This window comes from Schistocerca piceifrons, chromosome 3 (genome assembly GCF_021461385.2).
Source record: "Schistocerca piceifrons isolate TAMUIC-IGC-003096 chromosome 3, iqSchPice1.1, whole genome shotgun sequence".
In the NCBI taxonomy this organism is placed as follows: domain Eukaryota; kingdom Metazoa; phylum Arthropoda; class Insecta; order Orthoptera; family Acrididae; genus Schistocerca; species Schistocerca piceifrons.
The window spans coordinates 389,195,068-389,207,006 of NC_060140.1; the positions used below are offsets into that span (position 1 = coordinate 389,195,068).

The window sequence follows — 11,939 nt, forward strand, 5'->3', positions numbered from 1 at the left end:
CGCGTTTCCGCAAATTTCTTGCTTCTCGATCGCTAACTGCTTCGTTGCTGATCCGCAAACTTAATATTTTCTTCTTTACGTAAATCAGCAAAAGACGTTGTCTATTGCAAAATACAACGTGTGAGCGACCCCGTGAGCGTATTCCTTCGAGAAACAGTTAAACGTTCTGATAAATTGCCACATAATGTAATTCCAGCTACACGAATATTTTTACAAATTGGTGTAAACACTCCTGACCACCTTGTATCGTAAATAAGTATTTGCTGATAGTGTACTCTCTCATGTGAATCGCAATTTTTTCTTGCAAAATACTCTTCCAAAAGTAACCTGCAGAACCAGCGTTTCCAACAGCTTCAGACACGAATTTATTGTATAAAGAAAGATGTTGATACATGCCTATTATTGATAATAAGTACAACTTTGCGAAATTTAGGTTTACTGGTCACTACTCTTGGTAACCGTGCTCCGAAGTAATTCTCGAATATCCGACTTCCCTTTCCAATTTAATATAATGAAGTTAAATCACTCTGGGGTTGTTGAATCTGAGAACGCAAGGTGACATCGATACTCAAAACATTCCAGTGGTTAACGTATGGCTTAATACATATAGCTGGGATCGCGAAGGCCCTACTTGTTCGAAAATTTCAACACTCTCATACACGCCACCTAACAGCTTAGCAGAAGCAGTGCAGCTGGTACTCACCTTTCCTATAGTGTTTACGACGGTGTGGATGGGATAGTCTAAGAGGCCCTGCAAGAACTGTATAAGTCTATAAGTACCGGGTGATCAAAAAGTCAGTATAAATTTGAAAACTTAATAAACCACGGAATAATGTGGATAGAGAGGTAAAAATTGACACACATGCTTGGAATGACATGGGGTTTTATTAGAACCACTCCATATTGCTAGACGCGTGAAAGATCTCTAGCGCGCGTCGTTTGGTGGTGATCGTGTGCTCAGCCGCCACTTTCGTCATGCTTGGCCTCCCAGGTCCCCAGACCTCAGTCCGTGCGATTATTGGCTTTGGGGTTACCTGAAGTCGCAAGTGTATCGTGATCGACCGACATCCCTAGGATACTGAAAGACAACATTCGGCGCCAATGCCTCACCATCACTCCGGACATGCTTTACAGTGCTGTTCACAACATTATTCCCCGACTACAGCTATTGTTGAGGAATGACGTTGGACATGTCGAGCATTTCCTTTGAAGAACATCATCTTTGCTTTGTCTTACTTTGTTATGCTAATTATTGCTATTCTGATCAGACGAAGCGCCCTCCATTACAGCGCAACGCGCAGACGTCATCCCAAAACAACAAAGAAAAAGCCGTGCCCAGGAACAATATAAGAGTTCATTTACACAGGTCCGAGCACATGCCCATCCGCTACGCTCAAATTTGTCTGCTACCACTGACCTATCTCAAAACTACCGCAAGAAAGAACACTCAATTTAGTAGCGGTAGCGCACATAACGAGAAATAAACATGTACAATTTGTTTTCACATAATTATATTTTACCAAACTACTCTAATACAACCACAGAGCTTAAAAATTTGAAAAATAGTAATAATGCTCAAAGATGGAAACGACGAAATTTCTTTAAAATATATACAGTTAAAATATTAAAATAGATACAATCCCTTTATGGAATACAGCATCTCACAACAGCTTATCAGATCTTCCAAAATGTTCCTTTCTCAGACGGAGGGTATCTCTCTTTAGTGATCTAAAACACACGTGAGACACAACTATAATACTTATCTTAAAATGAAATAAGCAGATAAATCCTTTGCATTCTGAAACACGAGGGACGCATGCTTGGGTAACGTGGCCTGAAAATCAGGTAACAATGTTATAACAGATCTCAAAATACCGAACCGTTGAACAAAATTCTACTCTCAACTATTACTTGAATAAACAAGGTTTTTAACAATACTTGGACACAATACCAAGCATTAAAAGTTTAGAACAACTTTCTCATGATATGGTTTGAAAGGCATCTTCTGTGGCATGAATCACAGGTCACCAAAAGTCTCTCTTTCTGATGATAACCGATCACTGACCTTTGCCAATAGCAGAGGTATTAAGTATATATTTGATTTGAAAAGAATTTTTGAAGGAATTAGGAAGAATAAAGCTGTCTGTTCATATACGATTTTAAAAACACTGCACCTATAAAAATGAGCATGAGTTCACAAAAATTAATGACATTCATTCAATAGAAAATACTGAATGATTGAGGAATTGTCTGATCACGCAGTGTGCTATTCACTGTATACATGCGAACATACTTCTCAAACACCGTCACGCTATTAAACAAGATTAACCGATAGCGCACATTAATTCCAAAAGCTGACAAATGTTTGCGTATCGAACTGTGAGGTCACTGTTATTTTGCAATATCCCTTCTTCTGCTACGATGAAAATCCAAAAGCAATACGGCGAAACCTAACTAGATTGTCAAATGGCACATGTTGTTGAGTCTGTTGACCTTTGGATAGAACGGAAGGCACATTTAACTGTGCCTACACAACTCCAAATCTCGACAGAGAACTAGCTGGCCCGGCATGCACAACGCATTCAGGCCAATGATGTTTATGCTCCAAGCATTACTCGAACTCCATTTCACTTGCAGGTGACCCTCTAAACATCTACTATAAGTGCTGCCACCGAACTTACATCCAATATAACACTGTGCCCCTCATGGCATCCACTTCATGTGCGAACAGTTCCTCCACTGTCCCACAAGATCCACTAGCTCTTCCATTGACAGTAGCTAACGAGACCATGAACCAATCCACATACAGCCCTTTAAAGGCTCTGTTCAACCCTTCTGCTCCCGAAAGGGGAATCGCGGAAGGCGTTACCAAGAGACGTGCCCTCGATATCTTTCAATGTCGATAGCACGCTTTCTCAGAAGTCATCTGATGGAACGAAGAAGTATTGGTTTTCTTCTGAGTACCTGTACCTAAATGCGAGAACAACCACACAGGTGTGTCTGATACTGAACGTAATAGTAACTCCAGACAACTTCCATGGAGGAATTAAAGAGATTCCACAAAACGAGGCAATGACTGCGTTTACAATTCCATGGGGACATTATCAATATTCGTCTTAAGAACGTGTCAGCTACATGTCCGTAAGAACAGGCACCATGCGGAATCAGTGGCTGTGATAAATATTATGTAATTTACATAATCATAGTTCATAAGACAGAAATTAAGTCTATAATTGTTAACTGTAACACTGTATAATAAAAAGGAACATAAAATCTCAAATAAATACTTTAATTCTGTCTGGTATAAAAAAAGGCATCCAGCGATTTCCTGTACAGTAGAGCTCTACAACTACATTGTAGGAGTCATGTGTGATTATGCGTAGGCAATTCTACGTATCATCAATCGTGGGCATTAGGTTTATGTATAGGGGATATAATAAAAATGTCGAAAGACGAAATACACATTACCATATCTAATGAGGTAGAAGATATCCATTAGCATTCATAAGAACCCCCAGTTATCTCGGAATGGATAAATACACGGTTTTCAAAGGGGTCTTATACCATTCTTCCGGTTCATTCACCTTTTCCTCCAAAGTACACCACGAAGAGACAATAACTTTAACATCTAGTGTCTGTGATGGCCGAGAGAGAGAGAGAGAGAGACGACAATTCATCCTTGGCTCACAAAAGCAGTACTAGTCGGTGCGATCTGTGTAAACACGGGCCTTCGTGTCTCGCAGCACAGCTGCACCATTAAAGAATAAACATTGTGCCTTTGAGTCACATAATCCTTGACAGAAATGCGATATTGCAGAGTAGCCTTGGGGGCCATGGAATATCACGATATGGCTTCCCACCGTTTTTGACTCTCGGTTCGTAAAGTCGCCCAGAAGTTGGAATCAGACTGAAACAAAAGACACAGCTCTAACTGACTTTCCTCCATTGCTCCTTAGTCCCTATTTTACCGCTTTGGCACCACGCTTCCCAATTACGGGCTTTTGCAACACTGATAGGTGGTTTTGGAATTCCAGCTCGCCTACAATTCCCTAGTTATCAAGCTCCTTCCGTCCTCTTTTTGTGCTGATATGGTTCACGAGTACGACATTCAGTTCTCCAGTGACTTTTGCTGCTGTCGTCACAGACCCGTTCAGTGACCGTCGGGTGAAGATCACTCAACACACAATTCAATCCGCATTTTGACTTAGCGGATGATATTTCACCGCTTTCCCTGTCTATAATTCTTCATTACGGTTCAGCCACAATTTTCCCACGTTCGAATTGACTTACCTCTGATATAACGCACTCACGACTACGCAGAATACTGTTCCGACTACGAACCACGCTTGCAACGTATTGAGGATATTGGAGACTTACCTTTCCTGGTCAAATACCACAGTGTAACCTGCAGACCTAGACAACATCTGCAGTTACATTCAATCGTCCATTTCTCACGGTCTTTCCTTATTTTTCTCCAACCCCTGCAGCTATGCACTGATTATTTCAGGGTAATATTTTTGTATGCGCCATTAACCAGTTTATAGCTAAGTTTTTAACTAGATACTTTCTGAGTAACAATGGATTACAAGTTCGTAGGCTCCCAGGACCGATGTCATACTGGATAAAATAATGTCGGATATTGGACAGCTTCACTGTAAACTACTGAAATAAACTGCCGATGTTTCAGCCGGCCGACTATGGTCCTCTTCAGAGTGAACCGCCCAGAAGAGAAACGTCGGCAGTTTTTTTGTTTTAGTACTTTGCAATGACGCTGACCAATACGCCAAAGTTTTTTTATCCAAAATGGCTAACAATCCTTTAACAAATTTTGGTTCAGTTACTGGCTCCGTTTTCAGTAACTGTAGATACAGATACACAGAAAGAGGCATAGGAAGAATTACGGTGTGCGCAGGAACCAGCGAATGTGTATCTGTTTGAGAACACAAATGAGAATAAAGTAACACTCACGTTCTCAGGCATGTCGTAGCAGGGCTTTCTCTCCAAACTCTTGTCGCTGTCTGCTCCTCTCCCTTATGGAGTGTACTGAAATACCTACGCCTGGTTGCCTCTAATCTTAATGAGCAACTAAATAAACCAACAAGACTGTTGCACATAATTGTCAGTAAAGTATTTACTATCGACTTTAGCAAGGCTGTGGCAAGTAACACAACGTAATACGTAAAGTAAAGTGAGTGATGAATATCGTTACCTGCAACTGCCCATGTGGGATGTTATGACGTCAAACTGCGGCGATAGAGGGTGATAGAAAAACAACGCGAAAGCTCATCTTGCTGCTTATCTGCGACGTTGACAGCTGTCAGAAGAGTTTAGAACCTCTTTGAGGTAGCTGGCTACGATACCACAAGGTAGGTGCGCTCTTCTAAGTTGGCACTACGATACCGGCACCGACGACAGCGTCCTCTAGCCGGCGCTGTGCAGCTCTACGAGGGCCGCTTCAGATACAGCTCATTTGATTCAGAGTAGACGACTAAGCAACATTGTGGGTGAGCCACTACAGATTTGGCTTTTGTAACTTTACGCACAGCTTTGCACCTACGTGCTCATCTCAGCCAAAGTTAAGTAAAACCGCTTTTAATTGCAGTACCAAGTGTTCTACCTCACCAGCTCCTCCTAGCTTCCTACATTCGTCCTACCCTTCAGTTTTCAGGAGCGGACCCACGCGCCGCCTTCCAGGCGGGATACAAAACTCTTTTCGTGATATGCAATGTGCACAGCTGGCAACAATCTTACAACGAACGTTGTGCACTGCTCTGCCCATTTCGCTTTACTTCAGACTAATTAGATTTGAACGTTAGTGACCGGACGTCAGTCTTAAATAAATACAATGCGTCTCTTAAAAGCACTTGAAAAAGTTGTCTTTGAAGATTTATGACTGCTGTTAAGTATCAGACACATATAACCTATCAACATTTTCCCCGTTAGCTGAGCGCGTAGCGTTAAATACTCATTCTTGTAAAGTTGCGCCCGTGGTAGCCGCTAGGTCTTGGGCGCGTTGTCACGGTCCGCGCGGCTTCCCCCGTCGGAGGTTCAGAGTCCTCCCCCGGGCTTGGGTTTGTGTGTGTTGTCTTTAGCGTAAGTAAGTTTAAGTTAGATTAAGTACTGCGTAAGCTTAGGGACCGATCACCTCAGCAGTTCAATCCCATAAGACCCTACCACAGCTGGCCGGAGTGGCCGAGCGGTTCTAAGCGCTTCAGTCTGGAACCGCGCGACCGCTACGGTCGCAGGTTCGAATCCTGCCTCGGGCATGGATGTGTGTGATGATCATAGCGTAGTTAGGTTTAAGTAGTTCTAAGTTCTAGGGGACTGATGACCTCAGATGTTAAGTCCCATAGTACTCAGAGCCATTTGAACCATTTGAACCACCTTACCACAAATTTCCAGATTTGTAAACTTGCTGGTTCGGATCTTGTAATCACATAATTGTTGTTTAATTTAAATTCCAAAATATTCAGAAAATAAGAACGTTAATTAACAAATATTGAATAATAATTCTGCTCTAAAAAATAACATCTTATTTTTAATCACTGCTGGTATGGAAATCAACTAAAATTTGAATCATACATTCGAATTTTCTTAGCGTTAATTGAATACATATCACATACATCAACACTGTTCAGCTTACAAAAATAAAACAGTCGTCTATTTGCCATTTGACCTTTTGCATTTTTTCGTTAAATTTTTATTTATTTTGAATATTTTCACACAATTACTGTAGTAATTAAAATAATGCTGTGTTATTTTTATTAAAATATGGTTTTTATTTGTTAATCGACAATTCTGTTTGATAATAAGCATGGAATATATGTAAAAGTATAAATGAAATTTTGTTTCTAGCGAGATTCGAAGTGGCAACTTCACCATCAGACTGTCGAACTTTTACGACACTCGCTTAGCTACCGTCAATTATATTAACACGTCCCACATGTTTAACACATAACAACGGTCGGAAATTATCCGTTCTTCATGGGTGATTTTTTCGAGTCTGTTTGAGAATTGTGTCACACGACTTTAGGAGTCCGCAGCTCGTGGTCTCGCGGTCGCGTTCCCGCTTTCCGAGCCCGGGGTCCCGGGTTCGATTGCCGGAGGGATAAGGGATTTTCACCTGCCTCGAGATGACTGGGTGTTTGTGGTGTCCTCATCATTTCATTATCATTCATGAAAGTGGCGAGATTGGACTGAGCAAATGTTGCGAATTAGTACGGGCGCTGATAACCGCACAGTTGTGCGCGCCACAAACCAACTATCATCATCATCAACTACTTTAGGAAACTGATGTCCGGACACGGATATTAGAGTTCCTTATATAAGACGATAATGGAAGAGCGCAGAACTGTCCATAATGTCATCTTGTTGGTGTCGAATGAGTACTGGTACATGACGCCTAGATACGCTCCCTTCGCCGTAACATCTTGTACTAATGCCCACAATCCTCGACAACGGGTGGTATCTGCTGTGCTGCTGTCTGGAAGCCAACAGAACTTACGACACATCAACGGGCAACCGATACAAGCGTAACCAATTAGGGTATCTGCCAGAATGCGCAGCTGCCGTTTCAGCTGGTGGACGCGTTGATCGAGATGGACTACATCATCTACCTATTTACTCCGCGAGCCACTGTGCTGTTCTTGGCGGATGGTATATCGAATGAATATTATCGTTTTTGTTTTCTATCCCTTTCGTGTACTGAGTATGGGGATAATGACTGTCTGCTTTTCGCTGTACGTACCGTAATCTCTCTTATTATCGTAATCCCTAAGTGAAACGTGTGATGGTAGCAGCATAATGGTGGCGCAGTCTTCTTTAAATACCGGTCCTCCAAATTTTCCAGATATGTTTCGACAAGAACATCCTGTAAAGAAAACGACTGATTCCTTTGATGTTGGCCGAGTATTTCTGTTCCACATTCGTATAGTCGATACTAGGACCGGCCACTGTGTGCCAAACATCTTGCGGTCCGGGGGTGATGACCGCTTGTGAGACAAGGCGGCGCTTTTGCCCGCTATTTCCCGGAAGTACACGGTTTTTTCGTGGTATTCGTATTTCATTTAGTGTTGCGGTGTGGCATTTCTCGGATTGCACAACTCTCTTCAGATCGGCAGAATCTTATTGTTGGCTCTGTTTACCCTTCGCTATTTATTCGTGATGTGAGAACGTTCGTAGCTCCTGTCCCTGCTCATTGTCAGTGTTTTCCACATATTCCTTTCCTTCCTGATTCTGCGCAGAACCTCCTCATTTCTTAATTATCAGCCCACCTAATTTTCAACATTCGTCTGTAGAACCACATCTCAAATGCTGTTGCGGTTTTCCCACAGTCCATGTTTCTCAATCATACAATGCTGTGCTCTAGTCGTAGATTCTCAGTAATTTCATCCTCAAATTAAGACGTATGTATGACACTTCTCTCTTGGCACTCTAGCGATCTTTCGCCACAAGCGTTTAAAAATGAGTGGGAACGACAGAAGTCCAGTTCCGTTAGCTCACTGCCGTTAAAGGAAACACGGAATGTGAAAAACCCGTAGTGGCATTACAAGAATCTTTTCCTAAAAGTTTTGATGACTGTGGTGTCACCGCCAGACACCACACTTGCTAGGTGGTAGCCTTTAAATCGGCCGCGGTCCATTTGTATACGCCGGACCCGCGTGTCGCCACTGTCAGTGATAGCAGACCGAGCGCCACCACACGGCAGGTCTAGAGAGACGTACTAGCACTCGCCCCAGTTGTACAGCCGACGTTCATAGCAAAGGTTCACTGACAAATACGCTCTCATTTGCCGAGACGATAGTTAGCATAGCCTTCAGCTACATTTGCTACGACCTAGCAAGGCGCCGTATTCAATTGATATTTATTATGTGAAGCATGTATCATCAAGAGCGATGTTCTACAATTGTGGATTAAAGTTAAGTATTACATCATCTACGTACTTTATTTGCTATTCTCAAGATATTGTCCTGTTCCAGACCTCACGCCAGTCAGCGTGTAATTAAACGCGTGCATTTCGGCCTCCTCTAGCAACCCAGTGTTGGCGCTCCTGCCAACACTACAATGACATGGCCAATTTACATGTTTCTAGATCGCGTACTGATTCAGGTGGAAGCGCACCTGTGCAAATACAGATGTAACTGATTGATGTGCAATGTATTTCACGTGAAACGCACAAATTCTTTTACGTTAAAACTGTCCAGGATTCCTACACTGTCTTCCTCAGGTAGAGTTACCACGTCTCCATAACCAGTTTGCAAATGAGCTGCAATATTTCGTTCAACACGTTTTGTGTGAAAGAACACCCTTTTCTTTTCTTCGATGCGGCCCGCCATGAATTTCTCTCCTGTGCCAACATCTTCATCTCAGAGTAACACTTGCAACCTACGTCCTTAATTACCTGCTGGATGTATTCCAATTTCTGTCTTTCTCTACAGTTTTTGCCCTTCACAGCTCCCTCTAGTACCATGGATGTCAGTCCTTGATATCTTAACAGATATCTTATCACCCTGTCCCTGCTCATTGTCAGTGTTTTCCACATATTCCTTTCCTCCCTGATTCTGCGTAGAACCTACTCATTTCTTAATTATCAGCCCACCTAATTTTCAACATTCGTCTGTAGTACCACATCTCAAATACTGTTCCGGTTTTCCCACAGTCCATGTTTCTCAATCATACAATGCTGGGCTCCAGTCGTATATTCTCAGAAATTTCATCCTCAAATTAAGACCTATGTTTGACACTTCTCTCTTGGCCAGGAGTGCCCTTCTTGCCAATGCTGCTAGTCTGTCTTTGATGTCCTCCTTGCTCCCTCCGCCATTGGCTATTTTGCTGCCTAGGTATCAGAATCCCTTAACTTCATCTGCTTCGTGACCATCAGTCCTGATGTTAAGTTCCTCGCTGTACTCATTTCTGCTACTTCTCATTACTTTCGCATTTCTTCGATTTACTCACAATCCATATTCTGTACTCATTAGACAAGCGATTCCATTCAGCATATCATGTAATTCTTCTTCATTTTCACTTAGGATAGCAATGTCATGAGCGAATCGTATCATTGATTTTCACTTTAATTTTAATTCCACTACAGAACCTTTCTTCTATTTTCATCATTGCTTTTTCGATATACAGATTGAACGGTAGGGGCGAAAGATTACATCCGTGTCTCACATCATTTTTAATCCCAGCATTTCGTATTTCTTCTTGGTTGTCCACTCTTATTATTCCCTCTTGGTTCTTGTACATATTGTATATTACCCGTCTCTCCATACAGATTACCCCTATTTTTCTCAGAGTTTTGAACATCTTGTACTATTTTACATTGTCGGACGCTTTTTCCTAGGTCGACAGATTCTATGAACGTATCTTGATTTTTCTTTAGTCGTTGTTCCATTATCAACCGCAACGTCAGAATTGCCTTTCTGGTGCCATTACCTTTCCTAAAGCCAAAGTGATCGTCATCTAACATATCATCAATTTTCTTTCCGTTCTTCTGTATACTATTCTTCTCAGTAACTTGGATGCATGAGCTGTTAACCTGATTGTGCGATAATTCTCTCTTTCAGTCTTCGGAATTGCGTGGATGATATTTTTCCAAAAGTGAGACGGTATATTGCCAGACTCAAACCGAGCGAGGTGGCGCAGTGGTTAGCACACTGGACTCGCATTCGGGAGGACGACGGTTCAATCCCGCGTCCGGCCATCCTGGTTTAGGTTTTCCATGATTTCCATAAATCGCTCCAGGCAAATGCCGGGATGGTTCCTTTGAAAGGGCACGGCCGACTTCCTTCCCCGTCCTTCCCTAATCCGATGAGACCGATGATCTCGCAGTTTGGCCTCTTCCCCAAACAACCCAACCCAGACTCATACATTCTACACACCAACGTGAATAGTGGTTTTACTTGGAAGGAGAGACAGCATTGGTCGTATATTTTTGTTTTATTAACAGCAAAATCGATTTTCCGTCACTTAGTGACCATCTTCAGTGCTGCAATATATAATTTAAATTGGTAAGCACTGGTGTCAACAAGCTTACAGCGATCACATAAACTTTACGACCCGAGAGTCAAAAACGGTGGGAAGCCATATCGTGATATTCCATGGCCCTCAAGGCTACTCTGCAATATCACATTTCTGTCAAGGATTATGTGACTCAAAGGCACACCCTTGAGTTTATGTGATCACTGTAAGCTTGTTGACACCAGTGCTTACCAATTTAAATTATATATTACAGCACTGAAGATGGTCACTAAGTGACCGAAAATCGATTTTGCGGTTAATAAACCAAAAATATACGACCAATGCTGTCTCTCCTTCCAAGTGTATCCATTATCTGGTCGTGGTGCACAGGACACTTCATGGAGTCGCCAATCAATAGTGGTTTTGTTGCCACTTCCTCTGACGATTTTAGAATTTCTGATGGAATGTGATCGATCCCTTCTGCCTTATTTCACCTTAAGTCCTCCAAAACTCTCTCAAATTATGATTCCAATACTGGGTTCCCCAATCTCTTTTAAATCGACACCTGTTTCTTCCTCTATCACATCAGACAATTCTTCCCCGCCATACAGGCCATCAATGTACTCTTTCCACCTATCCGCTCTCTTCTCTGCATTTAACAGAATTTCAGTTACACTCTTAATGTTACCACCCTTGCTTTTAATTTGAGCGAAGGTAATTTAACTCTCCTATATTCTGAATCATTTCTTACGAGTATCCTTTGTTTTTCGATTTCGTCACAATTTTCATGCACCCATTTCGTCGTAGCTTCTCTGCACTGTCTGTTTATTTCATTCCTCAGCGATTTGTATTTCTGTATTCCTGACTTTACCTGAACGTTTTTGTACTTTCTTCTGTCATCGATCCGTCCATTATGAAATTAAGGAAGTCAGGATTGAGTGCCAGCCTGAGTGAAATTCTCTGCGTCTGTCTGAATGTCG

General features: G+C 42.1%; 1 protein-coding gene across 1 annotated transcript in view; it reads right to left on the bottom strand.

Moving 5' to 3' along the window:
- Positions 1-5,004, bottom strand: part of LOC124789780 (solute carrier family 22 member 7-like) — a 131,938-nt gene extending 126,934 nt beyond the window's left edge. Inside the window, exon 1 of the mRNA XM_047257245.1 lies at positions 4,969-5,004. Within this exon, the coding sequence (XP_047113201.1) occupies positions 4,969-4,980 (12 nt within the window). The 5' untranslated portion in view covers positions 4,981-5,004. The remainder of the gene's footprint in view (positions 1-4,968) is intronic.
- Positions 5,005-11,939: the final 6,935 nt, after the last annotated feature.